At 40.4% G+C, this 21,502-nt stretch overlaps 1 protein-coding gene across 6 annotated transcripts in view; it reads right to left on the bottom strand.

The window, feature by feature from the left end:
* The window catches only part of cux1b (cut-like homeobox 1b), a 94,976-nt gene that overhangs the window by 30,428 nt on the left and 43,046 nt on the right, over positions 1-21,502 (bottom strand). For all 6 annotated transcript variants that reach the window (XM_028044841.1, XM_028044842.1, XM_028044843.1 and 3 more), the window contains exons 5-9: positions 17,985-18,122; positions 14,126-14,249; positions 11,080-11,156; positions 9,591-9,657; positions 2,397-2,445 (exon numbers count right to left, since the gene is read on the bottom strand). In XM_028044841.1, coding sequence (XP_027900642.1) covers positions 2,397-2,445; positions 9,591-9,657; positions 11,080-11,156; positions 14,126-14,249; positions 17,985-18,122 — 455 coding nt within the window. The remainder of the gene's footprint in view (positions 1-2,396; positions 2,446-9,590; positions 9,658-11,079; positions 11,157-14,125; positions 14,250-17,984; positions 18,123-21,502) is intronic.

Genomic DNA, 21,502 nt, shown 5'->3' with positions numbered 1-21,502 from the left:
AAAAGCGAATCCCCCAAAGCGCGCGCGAGCGTGGAGCCAAAGGTAATAAAGTGAAGGCGTAAAGGTTTTCCATTACACAATCCGCCATCATGCTGTGAAGCGTTTGTATACGAAAGGAAATGGGCCCCCTTTACAGCCTAAACAAAATGCTCAATAACACGACGGGGGGAATATTCAAAATGTAAAAGAAATAAATAAATAAAATGATTTTCTTCATAAATCATAATATATTTCCCTGAAGAACAGAAATAATAAGCATGGCTGTACATTTACAACCACTCGGCCATGCTCTAGTCTGGAATCATCTGCTACACTGGCCCAACTTGCCATCCTTAGGAGTTACAGGGAGCCGATTTCACAGCGTTCCTAATTGCAACCATCTTGAGAGCTGTTATTGACTGGGTGGGAGTTAAAGTGCCAGGCCAGACAAAAAAAAAAAAGGAAAGCAGGAAAAAAAGTCCTGTTTTCCATTTTCTTCTCGTAAAAGCTTCTAAAAAGTCTGACTGAGCTGCGGGCCACGCTGTCACCCTCAGTAAACCTCAAATCAAAAGTGTGAACAGCGCGAGAGTGTGTGTGTGTATGAGTGGCATTATAGTCGGAGCGTTAACCTTTGGGCTAATATTAACATTGCATGCCTATGCTGGCCCTTTAACCAAAATCATACTCTTGGCCTAACAATGAATGTTAACAACAATGACATTAACAGATAGCAAAGGGATTTTTAACAACGCCAGGGCAGAGGGAATGCTGGGAGCTTCGCTCCAGCTGGATGAACTCAGTAGGTGTTCACTCTATTTAAAGATTCATGTTTTTAATACAGGGGATAGTTTTCATAGCTTTTGAACTGGTAAGCGATTATGAGTAACAATGCCTATTTTTCCAGTCAAAAGGACAGAAAAAGTAGCAGCACAATTTTTTTCTCTTGGGTTTAAAATAGTCAAAAATACACGGTGCATTTTTAGAAAGAGCTTAATAATTCCTTAAAACCAGCTGGACATTAGCGCTGCTCAAAGTAGAACAAATAGGCCGCTTGTTCGGGACTATTTTCAGCCACAGATTAATACACAGCTGACGCTCAGGTGAGTATTTTCTGCAGCAAAGACGACAAGGGTGGGGTCGAGTTAAAACAGCAGCAGCGCCTGTTTACACATAATGAAGGAATGACTCGGTCAGAAAGATTCTTATTTTACCCCCGGTTCGCGTTTTTAGCTCAGCGTCGGAGGGTTTACACAGACGGCAGGCGTTTGGTTGAAAGTTGTTGTTTTTTTTTTTGTTTTTTTTTCCTACATGCTTTCTCCATCTCAAAATTCACAGTTTTCCACACGTAACATCTTAGAGCATTACAGACGAACACGTTGATGTCATTTCTGTGTGTTTGGAGTTCAGCATCAGAGTTCTGCAAACAACAAAACCACATCGCATCACCTGAGAGACAGCCACCTGAAGCTTATTCAAACCAACATGTCACTGAGCGTTCAATTATTTCAAAGCCTAAATGTTGTGCATGAAATGTTTGTGATAAAATCATCTACAGATTAGCTGTAGATCTGATGGAAACGGAACCAAAACAAAAGCGTGGAAACAAATGTTTTAATGGGGGGGTGTTTTGCACTTTGAATTTTCCTACATCTCCATTGTGAAAACTTAGATAATAATGCAAAAAAACTATTCTACAAATCCATGCCTAATGTGTAATTTTAACAATTTTCCATTCACTTTCAAGCTTAACAGTTTTATTAACTCAGGAGCACAGGATCAAGCCCATTTTGCTGTGATCATTTCTTTAAAATCGTCTCAAAATTATATACTTTTGGGTTTTTTGTTACAAGTTTCACTGGCTGGTTATCTTAAGATAGTGAGGCGCTGAGCTTGTTTTGCTGTGAAAAATGTTTCCTTTTCTCATCATGACATGTCAACATCCAAAGCTCATTTTTTATCATAAAGTTCCCATGATCTTGAGCTCCTACTTGTATGCACAGCTAAGAGCCTAGAATATCTTCACCTATTAAACAAACAAATTTTGATGAAACTCATCGAAGTCATGCTGGGAGTTGCTGTAAACTGGAAAAAGTTTCAAAAGATCGCTTCGTTACAGATATAGCTGATCTCTGACTACTATAACGTTCCAATATGAAAATTACTGAACAGTTTAAAGTGACTGGAAACAAATATCTTGCCATATTCATTCTTTTTTCTCAAACATATCCAGATTGGAAAAAGTGAAAGCAATTTTTTTTTTTTTTTAACCTTGGCCATTTGCTGTTAAATAAAAAAATAAACTAAACGATTGAATGAAATTTTGGCCAATTGATTCTGCAAATTCATGTCCAAAGTCTAACTTCTCTGAGTGACGGGCAATTTTTAATCAAATGGTAACATGACACTGAGTGAATTACCTGATTGGCTCTTTCCAAGTCCGTCATCACCATCTCAATCTCGTCAGCCCTGAAAGAGACATGTCCGATTAATCAACGGACAAAACACGATGAAACGGCAAACAGAGCTCACAGTGAGGGGAGGAGGGGGGAAAACTTTGCAGGTTCCCGGAAATAAAAGAACATTTTGCTCACAAACTCGGCCTCCATTTAGCTACCGTCTAAATGTCACCTTAATCCACTGATTGTAAAACTCCATTACTCAAACAGCTCGCATGCTTGCATACATGTATTTAAGTGCACATGTGTGCCTATGCGTGTGAGTGTGCACATGTAAGCCCCCTAAACCCCAGGCCACACTAAAACAGAGGGATTACATTAATAGAGCTCTAAGTCCTAATACAGCAGACTAATCTGCTATGAAGCTGTGTGATTGTGTCTGACTAATGGTCTGGATGGAGGCCAGGGTTCACCTCTCACTTGCTAGAGGTCAGACGGCAAGAATACATCCATGCAAAAAAAAAAAGAAAAGAAAAACGGACACAGAAAAAGTTGTTCACGTTTTCCGTGAAGGTGATGTAAACGTCAACCATCTGCCTTCAAACAGGGGGAATGTAAATGTTAAATAAAAGTTGATGTGTTTAAACTTTTAATTTTCTCATCAAAACATTATTTATGCTCATTTTCAGGTCTGGATGAATCTTACCTATGAATATTTTTTGAACTTCTTTTTATAATTTTTCTACAAATAAAAATTAGAACATCTGAGTACTTCGTACCTTAAAGCTCACAGGCATACATGTTTTTTTTTTATTGTGAATTTGTTTCTATGCTTTCTTGTTTAACATAAAATTAAGAAAATTATGGACAATCCTGAGTATCCTCTTCATAAAATAGTGTCTTCAGTCAGAGGCTACTTCAAATCTGCTGCAATACAGACTGCTACAGCAGATCCTTCCTGTCCACAGCCATCACCTTCTATAGTAACTCTTTGAAGAATCGTGAATTAATACGAGTTAATACATCATTTTATTTCCTTTTGGGATCAATAGAGGTATTTTTGAATTTGAATGTTTTCGGTAGATTTTAATGCGATCACAATCTGTTTAGGTAACTTTCCTAACTTTGCACATGTTCAAACTCTTAGTAAAATAATTCAAGTCAGGATTTATGGGTGTCAATGAAAATCAAAATTCATAGACACTCAAGTTTTGCTGCAGAGGCTAAATTTGGTAAAGGAATAGATCCAACTCTTTCTGCTACAGCTCTAACTGTGTTAGATGGTTGCAGATTTTGGAAATGGGCTCCAATAACGAGGAGAATCTGGGGTTTTTTGTGTGTGTGTTACCCGACTAGTAATTTTCTGTTTTGAATTGTGTAAACCAATATAAAGAGTTCCAAAGGAAAAGACTGGCACAAATGAAGCACAAACTGAGGTTAATTTTGTTCGATTCGAAGAAGGCGGAGGAGCCAACGTCACTAAAGGTGGGGTTAAACACAAAAGCACTACACACCTTTCAGATTTTTATTGGCAAATTTCTTAACAGTGTAGATATTTCATTCCACTTCCTACTAACGCATCCACCTATCCCATCAATTCCCAGAAAAATAAAAATAAAATCTGCTTGTAATAAGACCAAACATGAACTTCAGGGAGAATTAAATGTTTCTGCGAAGCGCTGCAGAAGAAGGAACGGAAATAAAGACCCCAGAAATGGCGTTCAGCGCAGCACAAAGAAAGCACGCTACACGCCGGCCCGCTTATTTAAGACACGGCGAGAGCAAAGATGTGAGCCCATATGTGCACCGCTGCCTCCATTAGGACCTTTTGATCCGACTGCAATCTTTTGATAGCGAACCCAATAAGCCCACGCAGCTTTTGTATTTGTGTGTCACAGTATGCGAAACAGCGCTGTGTCCCATAGGCTCGCGTACTGCTGATTTGAATGTGTTTAACAAAACAGACACAGTTGATATTAGGTCAACATTGTGCCACGGGCGATGCAGCAAAAAGAATCAGATGTGGGTGGGAGAGCTTTTTCGCTCTCCGCTTTTTTTTCCTTTATTTTTTTTTTACTCTTTCCTTAATAGTTGAAAGGATCTGGTGTGTGTTTAGGCAACATAATGGTAACGCTACCGCAAACAGCTTTTATCTAGTCCTAAGCTATACCGTGCGGGACTCAGCCTACGTTCCACACACACATATATGCACACACAAACACACACGAGGTCAGGAAGTCACCGAGCTCAAAAAGCTTGTAATGGAGAGCGTTTATGGGTGGTAATGCAACCCAAATACAGCGGCGCTCCTGCTCCAAATGTGATCGCTTAATCAAAGCACAAAGTCTTCTTAAATAACCTTTGGATTTGGCTGTATTTGGGAATTATAAAGGCTGAGGGCCAAAGCAGATCACAGGGAAGAGGATTTTCAGCGCGTCCTGATAACAGTCGGCCCGGCCGCCAAGCGGGGCGGGACCCGAAGGCCCGACTAATTCATTGCCGAACAATAAAGCGGGGTGACGGTGTGAGGTTTCGCACCGCCGAAATGTAAAGCTTAACGCGGTGACCACAGGGAGGCGCTGTAGAGAAATGGCAAACAGGAACAGAGAGGTAGACGTATAGAGGCTTGCTTTGTGCCAGGAGAGCCAGTGGGTGCAGCCGGGGACATTAGTAGGACTTCTGAAAGCAACCCAGAGCCTCAGAGCCCTGACTGCACATCCTCCATCTCAGACAGGCCGTTTCATCTCTTATCTTCTCTGTCCTGCTCTCCTCTCGACTGCTCCTTTTTCTCCCCTCCGCCTATGTTCTCCTCCTCTTAACTGTTCCCTTCCAGTTTTCTCTCTCTCATCTATCGCCCTCTCTTCCTCGGCCTCTGTCCTCTGTGCCAGCAGGATATTCCCCTGAATTAGATTTTCATTTCCCCTTCTCTATCACACTCTTATCCCGTCTTCCTCGCCGAAGCCTCAAGCACCCCCTGGCTTTGCTTTTTTTTTTTTGCCCCCCAGCTTTCATCACTCCATTTCTTTTCTTTCCTTGGCTTTCTCCACATTGCATTTTCACAGCATGTTACCGTAGGGATTTCAGGGAGGCTTAAAACGAAACGAGACGTGAGAGAGAGAGTATGTGTGTGTTTTGAGTATATCCTCGCACCATTTTATGTTTGTGGGTGCTTGTAATGGACACCAGGTCTGGGCGATGCGGCTTGGAAATTAACTCTCCGAATTATTTTTTTTTTTTCACACCAGATCCGATTTCAAATCGATTTTGTCCCTCTTGCTTTCTTTTTCAAAAACGAAATTACAAAATGACAGAAAACATTTTCAAAAAGTGGATTTAATTTCAATCATTCTTTATGCGAGTTGTACGACAGAATATCAGGACCAGGCTACAAGAATTTTTTTTTCTTAATTACGAGAATGTAGTCACAATATTAGCAGAATAAAGACAAATTTACCAGAACAATGTCTTACAATTATGAGAACAAAGTTGTTTTAATGAGTAAAAAACTTGTACATTTACCTTGTGTTGAAGTTCTCATTAAAAATTATTCATTCTTCTAATATTATGACTTTATTCTCGTATTATTTCGACTTTGTCATATGACTTTATTCTTGTGTTACTACGACTGTATTCTTGTGACACTAGGACTTTATTTTCGTAAAAACAAAAAATCTTAGTCTGATATTCCATGACAGAGTTGACCTGATTTCAAAGTCTAAATAAGTAGAAGCTGTAAAACACACTTGTCAAAACAAGATGGCCGCCCTGGGCCTGCTGACGTCACTCAAGGATTGAAATAGTCAGAAGAAGAAAAATCAGTTTTTCCAAAAACGTCATCTTCAAAAACCCTAAAAAAATATGATTAATTGATGAAATCGATTTATTGTCCAGCTGTACTGGTCACGTTAATTTAAAAAATATATGTACATTGCCCAACTATTGGGAATAAAAGAATAACTAGAGTGGTAGAGACAGAGAACCATTTAGAGAAATTTGTACACACACGCCCTCTTAAAGCATCCTGCGGGGCTGGAAATCAATAAATCATTAATCTTTAACAAGAACTAAACGATTAAAAGGCGGCTGGCCAGACTCTAGCAGGGGGGGGGGCAACGTTACATCCACAGGGTCTGCCTCCCGCTGATTCTCTCACAAACACACACACACAAACACACCGTGGGCATCGCCACGTCATCCAGATTGTCAGGGTGTGTCATCGGTGTGTGTGAGGGTGTATTTTAAAAGGGAGATTACCTAAACGCAGCGAGAGACGAGGGGGCCGCAGGAGGAGGGGTCGGATTTGTCACGTAAACTCCTTGCTGGGAAGTTTCCACGGCGAATTCATGTCCGCGTGCGCGCATATCGACGCGTGTATGTTTTACATAATATGAATGGCATTTGTGTGAAAGTGGACCCAGTTAAAGGGTTAAAAGTTGTTCAGCCAAACACTGGTGATTTGCTCAGCCAAGCAGTAAACGGGGGGGAAGGACTCCGAGGACTGGGAGGGTGCAGGGTCGGAGAGGGGTTTGTGTGCGCTTTAAAGCGTTGCATTAAAATTTCAGATCACAGCACGCCACATAGTCAAGGACCCTGACTGCCTGAGGCTCACGAATGAGTGAGCGAGGGAGCGAGCAAGTGTGTGTATACTTTAATGTGAGTGCATGTGTGGATGTGGGCGGGCATGTGCTTATTAGCTTCTGTAAGCAAATGGGGCTGACTATAGGCATCCCTTTTAACAGGGTTCTTGTCTGAAATGAAAGGAAGAAACAGAAGAGGGGGAGGAGGGGAAGAAGAAGTGAAGTTCTAAGAAAGTGGAGAAAGAAGTCCAAGACAGTCAGAAGTGGAAAAACTAGGTGTCTCCTTGATAAACAATAACTATCGATTAGCGCCTCCACGCTGCACGCAATATCTTCATATGGCCTTTCCGCTAACACAAACACACAAGGCTGAGAGATAAAAGATAAAGTGTGGGTGGAAGAAAAAGGAAGGGAAAAAAAATATTCTGAGGAAGACAGAGGAGGGATCGATCTGTTTTTAACACCCAATCAATTTAACAACGCTGGTAATGGAGAGACACGGCGAGTCCGGGGCGGCGTGAACGCCACTGGACGGCGTGGCTTTTTGAAAGCGGGGCTGATTCCAGGTTGCACTTTATGCATGAACGCGGGACGCTCTTCAAGCTTTTATTAAACGCCTCGTATTTAGCAAGGGAGTTCCAGAAAAGTGCCACTTTCTCTTACTGCGCACAGATGATCAATAAAACGATAAACGTCTCCTTCCTCCCATCCCTGCCTGTCTCGCCACCCGCCGTACCATAAATATTATTTTTCAGCTTTTGTGGAAGGGGTCCGGACGCTCGAGTGGTTCTGGTTCCCACCGATAGCCCTGAGAGACGGCGGAGTGTGAATGTCATAAAGTGGCACTTTGCAGCGTGGAGTGCAGACATGGAAAAGCTTCTGTTCTCATCCTGCCCACCACTAGGAGATCAATAACGATGGCGGCACACATCTCTAGTAGCCGAACCTGTCTTTCAGCTCCTGTGGCTTCAAGATCCTAAAGAGAGCTGACCATGATGCTGCCACCGCCATGTTTCCCCATAGGAATGGCGTTTTTACCATGGTGTTAAGTTTTATAATCCAACCTTGCTTTGAACTTCTCCACAACTTTTCCCACCCGACCTGTCAGGTTACTTTTAGAAATGATTAACTGGGCATGCCGTGGTGGCGTAGGGGACAGCGCGACCCATGTTTGGAGGCCTTGAATCCTCGACTCGGCCATCGCGGGTTCGACTCCCGGACCAGACAATATTTGCCGCATGTCTTCCCCTTTCCTGTCAGCCTACTTTCATATAAGGGACACTAGAGCCCACAAAAAAAAAACCTGGAGGGGTAAAAAAAAAAAAAAAAAAAGAAAAAAGAAATGATTAACTGCACTGGATGCAAATGGTTCCCGCACTTTTCAGTTGTTTTTCTGAAAGACGTTCCCAATTAGGGCAGCAACTAACAATTATTTTAGTGATTGACTGTCCTGTCGATTGTTCTAACGATAATTAAGTGGATAAAGAAAATTGGCACATTTTGCAGATTTGTCATTTAACCACTCAAGCCTTTTTTAAATACAATATTGAAAATACATGAAATAAACAACTGAATTCCTTCTCCAAGTACGAAAATAAAATATTTTATTCCCTAAAATGCAATAACAGCATTACTTTAGTGAACGACTGATGGATCTGAAGCTAAAACAATACGTCGATGTGAAAATTTCAGCCATTTCTGCTTGATTTATCAAGAGTTTAGGTTATTTTTTGGATTGAAAAATTGATAACTGGACAGTAAAAGGTGCTTAAAAGGAAATTTTAACAGTATTTGAACCAGGTGTAGCTAAAACTGCCACTTCAGTAATGGAAAGAACATATTTACAGGAAAAGGAGGTTTTTTCCATTGTAAATGCCAAAAGTATACATTCTTTGCATAGTTTTGGCTTAAACACTGCTCTGAGTTTAATGCTCTTTCAGCAAATGGCATGTCTGAGTGTGTATGCTCCAGTTAATGATTAGCCAATTACTGAATTAGTTGACTATTATTTCAATAATCGATTCATCCCGATTAATTGGATTAATCGTTTCAGCCCTACTCCCACTAATATAATTTTTCAGCTCTCTGAAAGGAGTTTTGACACTTAAGTGGTTTCAGTTCCCATAGCTAAACCTTAGACAGTGAAGAGTCTCTCAGTGTGGATTGCAGACATGGAAAAGCAGTTTTCATCATGCCCAACACAACCAGATCAATAATGATAGATGCACACAGCTCGAGAACCTGAAGCCATCTTGTCTTTCAGGTCCTGTAAAAAAAAAAAAAAATACCCGTGTGGCTTCAAGTCAGAGGCCTCAAAGTGTGCTGCCCCTCTGTCTCTCCGATTCAGACGGAGCACTCTAAACTCCACGGCAAAAACATAAATCAATTTTGATGCTCTGCCGAATCTGCAAAACGCATTACAATCCCTCTCAGTATTTACTGTGAGTGGGTAATGCTGGGATTTGGAGGCTGCTGAGCGTTGTGGGAGACATTCCAGCTGTTAGGGGAGAGAGCAGGAGGAGTTTCCAGGGAGGGAGATTCACTAAAGCAGGATGATTATGTCAAGAGCAGAATATGGAGGGCGCCAGAGGGGAAAAGTCACCCTGTAAACACACATGCAGCTTAGAGAGACACGTACTTTGCCGTGGATTCCTCGTCATACTTTGTCTTCAAATCAAAGAGCTCGGCCTGAGTTGTTTCAAGTGCTGAAAAAAATGGGGGGAAAATATATAATAATTAGTTGTGTTTTTATTTTCTCCAACTGCATTTCATCTTAAAACAAAAACAGGAAATTATATTAGCTTAATTTCTCATCCACAAACAAGAGATGAACACAACCTTAAATTAATTTTGGTGATATTTCTATCGGATTAGGGAAGCAAGTTATCAAATAATCTAAAGTTGATTGATCTTATTGATCAACTAATGCTTAATAAGCGTACACTTTCTTAAAAGCTTAACTTTTCTCTTGTATCAAGAGGGCCAACCGTTTTTTTCATAACATGAAGGACTACATTTTTATAATATGTTGAATTTAAAAAATATATATTTTACTATTATGTTGTGTCAGTTGTATTAAATACTGACTGAGAAATTCAAAAGTGTGTTTTTTTTTTTCCCAGATTAACTTAGACCTATTTATAAAATGTAACAAAACAGGTACCTCTTAGGCTGCTGAGTAAAAAAAGAAAAAAGATGAAAAGAAAACATATGTGAATCAGAGAGATATTCATACTAGTAGCTCCCTACTGTCTGTGGTTGCTCTTGGAAGAATGTTAAAGCTTCGCTCTATGAAGTGCATAAACTCACAACTGCCCTCAACATGATGAAATCAACCTTCATCATGTCTTTTATCATCAAGTAATCTTTTTTCTGCAGTAATGCTGCCCACTTTTAGCGCATCAGTAATTTTTGAATGAGAAGTTGACACCGTCATGTAGCTCAACTAAATGAGCGCTATTACGGTTATGACTTCTGGAGTGTTTGGATTTCAAAAGAAGAATCGCATAAAATGCATTTTGTGTCCCACACCGGACTTTTATGGGACCGTTTCTCTTTCCCGTTCAGAGGCGGCTCCGCCATCTTTATTTCTGACTGGCTTTGCTTAAGGATGACCTTCAGTGCCCTCTGCTGGATGACGGACAACCTACATCACTACAATCAGGTCTACAGGGATGTTATTAAATAGTCGAATGGAACTCATTTTAATTTAATAAACCATTAGTCGACAATTAGTCATAAGTCAATTAATTGTTTACATCCCGATGTCAGACGTTTATGTGCTAATTTATGTCAGGTATTTGCCTTTTCTAACATTACCTTCAACCATCTGAACACACACAGAGTCCAGATTAAAGTTAAGCAGAAATGAACAGAGAATCAGTCTATCAGAATTGGTCAATTTTCAAGTTGGATTGGACCTGAAAACTAAAAATGTGAAGCTCAAAGATAATTTTCCGGTCAGCGAATGTATTATTTTTGAGTGCAACCAGGTCATAGTGACAAAATCTTTTTCTTGTGGCATTGGGTCGGTTACAGAGTGAAGGAGACACAAAGCGAGCTTTTCTTAGTGTCAGAAAGGGGCTCAAAATGAAGTCAGTGGAAGCCCAGAGAGGTGGGCCCGGTACCTGTCTGCAGGGACTGCGCCTTGTGTTCAGCCTCTTTCAACCTTGAAGACATGGAGTCCTGACTCTCCTGGAGTTTCCTAAAGAGGTGCGAAAAACAAAGCAGGAAGCACAAAGTCGCAGTTAAGAGATAGTGAGTCAGTCATTCTCGGGTTCACACTTGGTGGAAAATGCAACCATTCCTCCATTTTCCCACCATTTCTGAAGAGTTTTTCCCCACTAAAAACCCTCCACAACACAACCCACTCCTCATTAAGCAGCCCTATTAGGCAGGAATGTCTGGCCACTGGGGCACGCTGCACCCAGGGGGTGGAGTGGGGGGCCGCAATGGCTGACTCAGAAGGTGGGGGGAGGGAGGTGGGCGAGGGTGGGCAGAAACCACAGGGATAAAATAGATTCATTCTTGGCACATAAAAAGTGGGGCTCTGCTGAGAAATTGCCGCTGCGTGTAAAAACATCAATAATCCAGCACAAATACGGCCTTTATGACACCCTTTGATGCGCCCCCCTCCTCTCCGCCAATCTGTCTCTCCTGTCATCTCTATTTTTCTGCCCTCTACTTCAGCCTTTCATCTCCGTCTCTCTCCTCCGCTCGCTCCTTCGCGGCATAAAATGCATCAGGAGGTGCCATCCATTTACCAGCCCTCTCAGACACAGGAAGTCGGCTCTCTGCAGACAGGAAGGGGCCTATAAAACTCTGACGTACAGGAAACGCAGTCGGACAATTGATCTTCGACTGCAAGCCTAGAAATCTTTAAAACACCTTCGGAACGCAAACAAGGTGATTGACAAGGGGAAAATATAGTCTGTATGGAGCTCATTATGCAAACAAACCCTTGTTTAGGTCGACTTATTCCACCTTCAGATAACTGGGTCAACTGTTTATTATACCTGTTCAATTAGTTTGACTTCTAGTTATTAAAGCTTTATTACAACTATGAGTCTTCTGTATTTTCTCGCTCAAAATGATGAAATGGTAAGAGTGACAACCCAAAGTCTTTGGATTTACATAACAGTACATGTGTATTATATACAAAACAAATAAAATACAAAACATGACTGTATGCTTTTAATTAAGATAGAAAAGTAAAATGACTTAGTGTGACATATTTCTGTCTTTCTTGTAAACTAGGGCATAATGTGGTGTCGTTTTGTTAGCTAACTGGCACAGCAACAAGTGGGGGCAGCACGGTGCTGCCTAAGCTTCAAACATTCAAAGAAAACTCTGGTCACTTTCTTGATCTTTTTGAAAATTCAGTGGTGTCAAATCTTTTCAAAGCAAGTCACTCAATTTATAACGGACTGTGTAAAAAGACACCTGTTGCCTCAAAGAACTTAGCGATAAACATCAAATTAGACCAGCAGAAGAAAATTAATGGCTTATAATCAAAACTAAGACAGAAAAAAAAAAAAGTCTGCATGTTTTCTCACAAAGTCCCAGAAAACGACTTTTCAATCTCGACACATTTAGCAATGGAGCGAACATGGAGAGGGAGTTTGTTCTAAAAAATTTCAGCCCCGTCCTAAATGAGCGACGTTACCTTTAGGTCAGAACAGAGAAGCAGTCGACCAGCTGAACTCAAAGCCACCTGGACCCAGAGAACAAGGCAGTGCTTTAAATCACTTGATCTTTAACTCAGTTAAACCAGAGCGTTCCACTTAGTCATAAACAGCTGTCACTTCTGCCTCATAGGGGGCGATAAAGCACTGGCTTGTACTCTGTCGGCACAGTGTACAGGAACACGGTGATTTCTCACAGGAAGTCGGTTAAGTTTTTGTATCCTTGCGGTTCCTGAAAGATAAATTATCTTCGGCTCTCCTCCCTCCAGATGGACGGAGGACAGACGGATCTCTGCACAACATGCGTCTTATCAAAACCCTTTTTTCTTCTTCCCCGTTTGGCTTGTGATCTGACTCTGTTTTTTTTTTATCTGTTGTGTTGGGTGTGACCATTTGAATGAAATATTGTTGAAAGTAACAAAAGTGTCAGAGGGGAGTCCTACCGGACATTAGTGGTCAGGTACAGCTGATAACATTTGTTCCAAACAGATTCATGGTGGAACAACATTAAAACTGAACTAGTGCAACATGGTTACTTTCAATGCAATATTCATAGCAAGAGGAAAGAAAAGCATAAATTAGAGTCTCAACGAAAACATCTCTTAAAGAGCAGACACTGACCTATGGATATTTTCTGAAAGGGCTTACTGGAGCAATAGCCCAGGGCTCCAATTTTTGGGGATGGCCCTAAAGATTTATTTTTTTTGTTTTGTTTTTAATTAATGATGAATGTTTTGTAAGTAAGAAAGTAAAGTTTCATTTTAAAGTGCTTTTCACAGACATACATACAACCCTAACCCTAACCCTCACAGACATACATTCACAAACGCTGTACAATAGAAATCAACCTTAAAACATACAAAACATAAAACATTGCACTGTAATTAAAACTCATAGGCCCAAATGATGTGAGTAGTACTGTTTTATGATTTTACTGAATATAAACAATATCTCAGTATTTGAAAATGATAAAGTTATAGTTTATTTCTTTGGAAACAACATGAAGTTACTGAGCAGAGGACGTGTTAAACGCATCAGTTCATACCTGCTCTTTCTGCTATTAATGTATTGTAATTTGTAAAAGTGAAAAATCTTTTCCTTGGTGCATAGGGTACCAAAACTGTCTTCAGTCTAGGGACCCACATCCTTACTTTATGAACAAATTTAAAATCAAAAATGGAGGCCTAAAACCCAGAATAATGACTGAAAGTTGAAGGTGCCATTTTTTTTTTTTTTTTTTTTTTTTACATTTGATTAACTGTATCATCTCAGTTCCTTTAAAACTGTTCAAAAATCCAATCCGATGTTTTGGTAGACATCTGCAAACAAGTGGTTCATAAATGAGCGTTGTTTATTTGTTCCCCTAAATGTTCTTTACAGTAATCCTTCAAAGTGTTGATAATTCTGTCTGAGGGCCACAGCGGCCCAGAGAACTAAAATAACCTCATAATAAAGACATAATCATCAGCAGTCAAACTGTTTATCATACCTCTCCTTCTCTGCATAGTCGTTGTGTAGCTGGAGCTGCTTCTCTTGGGCCAGGTTCTCAGCCTGATTCTTCAGAGTCTGCTCGTACTCGCGGATCTTCTCCTTCAAGGCCTTGATGGTCACCTCTGAAAGGAAAGAGTCGGAGCAGAAAAACAAGTGTTCAAACTAAACTGAACGACTTGTAAAAACGACAACAACAAAAAACCCAGAGCACATCCGTTTTCTAGGATGTGATAAGCGGCAGCCGTGACCATGATGTGTTTGACGGGGCATTTTGACCTTTAGGGAACAGCGCTTCATATCCACACATTCTTCTTCTTCTTCTTGTCAGCACAGGCCGCAGACCGTAGCCCCCGTGGCTCCAGCCTAATCTTTGCATCCGCGACTGGTACCGAATATTCAGCTGCTCCCCCACGCCAGCAGATACATTGTCTTCATTAGGGCCGCATTAGTACCGAAATCCCATAACCTGCCGGCTGCCGAGCTCCGTATGGGGGCCGGCCGAGATAAATCTAACACATAACTGGAGTAATAAACAGGCCTGTGTGTTCGTGTGCGTTTTTCAGAGAGAGATATAAGCGAGTGAGACAATGATATAAAGCAATGCTGCCTTTGACTGAGGGCTCTTAGCGCTCTGTGTGTGCACGTGATTTAAACTACAGCCTCACAGCTCTGACATATAATCAATACAGGAGAGTCCCCTTAGAGCCCTCTTACCCCTTAACTGCTTAACTGAACTTTAAACATTTAGGTTGCAGGGATCAATGGCCTCTGCTCTCCGTGCGCCTCGGCGTGTCTGTGTGTGTGTGTGTATTGGTGTATGCGCGCCGAGCGAGTCCACGTGTGCGCTTCAACAGGAGTGGGAGTTCCAGAGTGTGTTTTGGGGGGTTTAAATATCCCCCCGCATCTATTGAGGCGGGAAGGAGGGATAAAGGATGAGGGAACAGAAAAATCAATGGCAGAATGGAACCCTGCCGTTATCGAGCTGTTCCAATTAACTCTCACTGAGAAAGAGGAAAAAAAAAAAAAAAAAAACAGGGTTGGGAGGATTCCAAAACATTCCCTCACTTGCTCACTCTTCCTTTTTGACTGGATTTGCAGCACTTTTATTACTGCTTCACAGTTATCTTTCTGCCTTTGTCAGTTTTTCCATCTCTGTCTACCCCGAGGTAGCCCGTCGTCTTTTATTCATGAACCCTCTGTCAGCTTTTCCCATCTTTAAAACCTATTTGAAAATGTAGAACCTTGTACGTTTTCCTGTGTTTCTGAAATATGCATGACGCATTAAATATGTTCAAATAAGGACTTAAACCTTGAATTTGTTGTGATGTTATATATTATTTTTTTTCTGTTAATACAACATGCAAAACGTAACGGGAAAAGATTTTTTCATAACTCGTTAAGATAGATTCTGCATCTTGATCACAAAAAAACCCTCAGATTTTTTCATCATTACATTTTTTGGCTTTTGTTTCAGTTACTTTTGATAATTGTGACTCACAGCCAATGAAAACCCAAAATTTTAAATCTCATAAAATGCTCATATTGCATAAGACCAACACAAGGAACGTTATTACAGTAATGCTGGTCATGGTTTGGTCTACACCATCATGGAGAAAAATGCTGACTCAAGCTGTCCAGGAGACGGTTCCTTCCTTTCACAGGAAAGATAAGACGCAAAAGGTCACTGCCAAAGAATCTGCCTCGTTTCCAAGCACACTGTTAGAAAGTTTAGTGAAAGGAAAAAGTGTGGTAGAAGAAAAACTGCACAGGAATGCAATAAAAATCCAGCGTTGTCAAAGTCCATTCAACAGTTTGGAGAAAATTCACAAGGACTGCAAATGGAGTCACAGTGCTACCACACACACGCCCACACGCACACCCGTATCCAGGATATGGCCGACTACTGGCTTGGCAGTGTGTTAAGTCACTCTTAATTCAGAGAGAAGGAGTATGCTCAGTGGTCCAAAGCAATATTAAAGCTGCAGTATGTAACTTTTACAACTGATATATATATATATATTTTTTACATATTTCTTTAAAACTTTTATTATATGGTGACAGTGTAAGACAGATAATCTGTAAAAAAAAAAACAAGTTCCCCTGCCTTCTATCTCTAGTGATATAGCCGTCTAAAGACATTCATTGATTAGTTGTCAAAAAACAACCAATGAAGGCCAAGGCAAGTTTCTGTAGGAGCTTGTTTTTTTCCCACACAGATCATCCATCTCATGTGACGCTGTCATGACAGAGTGAATATTTTAAGAAATATGGAGCAACATTTTTACAAACGTTACATACTGCAGCTTTAAGAAAAAACTTAATTTTGCATTTTATATAGAAATTTAAAGTCTGGAGGAAGAGCACAGAGGCAAAGAATCCAAGCTGCTGGAGGTCCAGTATGTTGTTTCCACAGCTCACCATGTCCTCTGTCCCAGTTGGTACCCAGTGTTTCATCAAGTCCAAAGTCCAATCATAAAGCCTTAAAGCACCTGGTTCTTTCTTCTGCTGACAAGCTCCATGGAGATGTTGATTTCACTTTCCAGTAGCGAACCAAAGGTACCAATATTGCTTTAATAACAGTGGCATCGATGTGCAAAGCTGATCACCTGGCAAATCTTGGAGGTATTGTGGAGGGGAAGATGAGCTGTGAGACTTCACACTCCTGCTGTGAAAGCAGCCTCTGCTTCCTTAGCAACACAGCAGAGCCACAGGCTGACGGCCATGCCAAGCTGCACTGATGCAGTAAAATATTTAGTGTGTGCATCTACTTCCCAGTGGGCCGACGTTTCTCCACGAGATTTTAATTTTCTGGGAACTGATTCCCCCCCGGCCGCTGTAGGTCACAATCCTTAAAATTATAAATTTTATAGAAGAACATAAAAAAAAAACAAAGCACGTTGTGTAACTGTTAAAATTCCTTTGATGCAAAATTAACTAAATTAATATAATTTAGGAGACATGTATTTGTGCTTCACATATCAAGTCAATGTACTTCAGTAACTCCATTAAAAAGAAAACTTGATTCATATTTGTTATATACAAAAGGGATCTATGTTGGAAAACGACCCAATAAAATTTACAGTAAAATGCAAATGTGAGGGGGAAAAAAAGAGAAAAGGTTTACGAGTCGATTTGTAAAGGGAACTAAAGTTACTTTGACCTCATATAATCACCAGAGTGACTTATTTTTAACTAACAGAAGTAGAAGTGTGCATTTATCGTATCGTTTATCATTTACCGTGATAAATTTCTTATTCTGATTTATCATTGTCATGATAAATTCCAATTAATGAAGCTTAAATCCTGCCAAAACTGTCTGTATAGTCGGGATTCTTATTTTTGCTATTTTCTCCACTGCTTGTATCAGTAAATATTAATTAATTTGAAAATATGATGAAGTGCAGTTACTATGTGCAGTTCAGTGACAGAAATCACACTTTTTTATGTGACTGGTGTCCTAAAGCAGCGCATTACAGATGGATTTGTTTGTATGTTGGGGTTATAATTGCTGTGTCATGCAGCGACAGTCATACAGTTACCTAAAAGGGAAGTAATAAATAGTTCTTTTTTCACTTTCATCGTTTTCACAATAGCATCACAAACTATTGTGATACTATGAAACTTAAAGTCTCTAAACAAGGGGACCAGTTCAATTTTTCTCAGAATGCAGAGAAACACTTCAAATTAACAGCATATTCACCAGGTAAAGATTTCCTTCTCTGTTGAGCAACTAAATAATTTTCTTTTTAAATAATGTCGCAGCGTGAAGCAAAAACTGAGTCATTTTGATTGGTTTCGGCTACCTCACTGTCCCCTGTACGTTAACAATATCCTCTCCGTTTACCCCCCCCTCTAACCTTGGTTTTTAACTTCTGCAAACTCTTTGTTGTAGTCCTCCAGTGTCTCTCGTAGCTTGGTGTTCTCTGTCTCAATGTCGTGCATCCTCTGGAGCTTCAGCTGCAGCTGCTGAGCCAGCTCCAGCACAGGTACAGGGTCTGAGGGGGGAAAGAATAAAAAAAAGACACAAAATAAAAAAAACACACTCCATGTTAACACACTCCAAAAACAGATCAGACAAGCAAGGGCGGCGAGGTGGCCGAGTGTGTTTAGAATAACTGCAGTCAAGGCCGTCTGAGAGCGAGCGTTTGAACTGCTGATGCGTCCTTGAGCAAGGCAATGAATCTTACAAGCTTAAGGACAAATGTTTGAAGCTGAACCCTGACCTTTGATCTCTGTGGAAAGTGACTGATTGGAGGAAGAAGTGAAACATAAACATAATTAGAAGCAACCCTGTGATAAAGGAAGATTTAAGTTCAGTCATTAACACACAGAATACAGCTGTACTGGTAAAAGAAATAGATCTATACACAGTTATGTAAATAAATTAAGTATTTGATTATTAAAAAGGAAAATTCTGTATTCGTCCTCCAACAGTCTAACCTCTTTCAGTATTGTTTTTATCGTTTTGTGTTGGCATTTTTGTTATTGCACCGTATTTCCATGTGGGCTACTTGACAAACTACATTAAAAGCCATGCGTGTAATCTTGTCGATCTACTGAGCGCAGATTCTCCTTCATGGTGTTTTTCACAGAGACTCAGCAGCAGCAGAAAACACTGACAGTCATGGAAACTAAAGGAGCACCACCCATCACTCAAATTAAGCTAGTGGTGTTTTAAAACTACAGCGGGCGAACTATGAACTAGTTGTCGAGCTAATCCTAAAGAAGATAAAAGCAAATAGATCGCCTCCAATTTGCTTTAAATCTTTGTGCCAAATACGTTGACACCATGATTATTGTCACTCAGGGTTACCGTACTGGAAAAATTCCCAACAATTCACTGTAATTTTTATGCAAAAGGCAAATATTTATACAGCAGGAAGGCTTTCAATATGGTATCAACAAGCAGCGACACCAAGGATAAAGAAGGATGAAGGACACAAAGAAGGAATGGATGTAGGACACAAGAGTTTAGATCAAGCCTGAAGAAATGAGACCAACCCAACCCGAGCCCATAGACATTGTGCTGAAGCCTGATCCAACCTGACTAATTAACTCTAATTAGAGAGCCAAGCCCGAAGTAAACCTGATCTATTACTTTAAACTGCTACCAGATTAAAATCCTTCCAGACCTCCGACTTTGCACTCTGCTGGCTTATTAGCGTAATTTCCTCCGTTTTTAGCTAAGTGTAACATGTTCCAGCTCCATCTTGTTGCTTGTTGTGACTGCAGGGTGAGTCAACAGCAAATGATCTGGGAAGTGTGACTGACAGGAGCAGGGCGGGGCTGCATGCGCCTCGACTGCGCTCGCTACAGTCTGATTAGCTTCTGCACTTCACTTTGATTCCTGACCGGGCTAAACTGGCCGCCCTTCTATTTAGACTAGAATAAGTAGATTAAAACATATTTATGTTGTCCATTCTCTTTCAGGTTTTTCTGTGCTGGAACCTGACTGCCCAAATGTCAGGTCGGGTCGGCCTATTGATCTAAACGCTACAAGAAAGGAAGGAAGGAGAAAGGAAGGATAAAAGAAGAAAAGACTATAAAGGAAGAAAGGATAGGATGAAAGACAGAAAGGTGGGATGGAAACAACTGAAGTAGGACACAAGAAAGACAAAAAATGGGATGACATAAGGGTGGAAGAAAGAAAGGTTATAAGGAAGGAAGCAAAGACAGAATAGGGAAAAATAATATATTTAAGGAAAAGAAAAAAAAAAGGAAAAAGGGAGCAAAGAAGGAAGGAAAAAGTGAAGAGGACATTCCTACCTTCCTTGTATGGAAGGACACGAGGAATTTGGAGGAAGAAAAAACAAGAAGATGAAAAAAACTGGACAGAAAGTGAGAACAGAAGTAAGGACGCATTTAGACAAGGTATGACAATTAAAACCTGAAAATGAAACTTTTTATCAGAACTTTTTAGCAGAACTATTGACTTTTTCACATCTATTCAAACTTGGAAAAAAATAGATTTTTTTCCCCGTGAAAAAAAACCCAAGTAAAATCAAAACGTATCAATATTGAAAGAAAATTCCAGATCAGGTAATTATTGACAATGTACCCGATACATAAGGGCAGATCTATTCAGTTTAATTCTAAGTTTTGTGCTCGGAGCGATGTTATGCTGTATTATTTATTCTACGTTACATTTAGAATTATTTTTGTCAGTTTAAGTTTTTTTTTTTTTACAAGTTACTTTACATTGGCTGTTATTTTCCTAATTGCACCGACTGAACAAATTAAAGTTGTGTTGCTTTTACATGTTTGACCAAACTTGTGAAGTGTGCTGTAGTGGTGCAGAGTTATAAAATAAATTTGTAATTCAGTGCATTTATGACTGTGCTTGAAAAAAAAAAATAATTTCAGTTAATTCATCACTGTTTTACTGTGCTAAACCTCAGATATCTGTATTGGCATCAGAAGTGAAAAAAGTGGCTTTCCAGCCGAGTTTCTTTATTCAACTGCTATTGTTTAATCGTTGTTCTTCAACAGCCAGAATATTTTACTCAATGTGTTGCTAATGATGTAATAATTATAAAAGTTAAAATCGAGGCTTGCTGTAAAAATCCGAAACTGAACGACGCGCCACCGTTAGCTACCGCCACCCGTGCGAACAAACTTTCTCCGTTAGGTCTTGTCAACAATGGCCTGTAAGAGGAAACTGTTGAGCTTTGTCATAAACATTGGCTTCGTATTAGCGGGGATCTAACACGACGATGGCTGACACAGCAGGAGAATTGGATAACAGACGCAAAGCGAGGCAGACAGACAGCAACACAGATTAGACACATTAACGAGAGATTACTGGCTGTGATCAGTTAAAGTGTTCGCTGCGATGCATCTTGAAAGCGAGAGGAAAGGCGAAACATGGCAGCAGACAGTTGGACAAAAGCGAAGCTGTAAAAAAAAAAAAGAAAAAGAAAAAAAAACAGGCAGAGAGAACTGTAAATAAGAGATTAGAGAAACGGAGACAGAAGGAAGAAAGGCAACTTTTCTGGAGGCATTTTACCAACAACCCTGGAAAACACACAGCAGGGTTAACTGTCAGTGTGATGAAGAGAGCTCTGTCAGTCAGGCCAATCACATCTGATTGGTGCTCATGGGTGGCAGACTGGTGACAGGCAGCCAAGAGACGCAGGCAACGCTCATCAGCATGCCAGCTAAAAGAGCAGTTTATGCGTGTGTGTGTGTGTTTGTGTTTCTGTGAGTGTGTGTGTTGTACAGATAAGAGGAACTGACAGCTTACAGCTGGGGGTAAGAGCCGTGTATGTGTGTGTGTGTGTGTGTGTGTGTGTGTGTCTTGTGTCTGACGCAGTTAGATATCTTAACTATGCTAATGAGAGATCAGCAGAGAACGATTGGGGAATTTCATGCTGAT

The sequence above is a fragment of the Xiphophorus couchianus genome, chromosome 18 (genome assembly GCF_001444195.1).
Source record: "Xiphophorus couchianus chromosome 18, X_couchianus-1.0, whole genome shotgun sequence".
Taxonomy (NCBI): Eukaryota; Metazoa; Chordata; class Actinopteri; order Cyprinodontiformes; family Poeciliidae; genus Xiphophorus; species Xiphophorus couchianus.
This window is presented reverse-complemented; position numbering and strand designations above follow the sequence as displayed.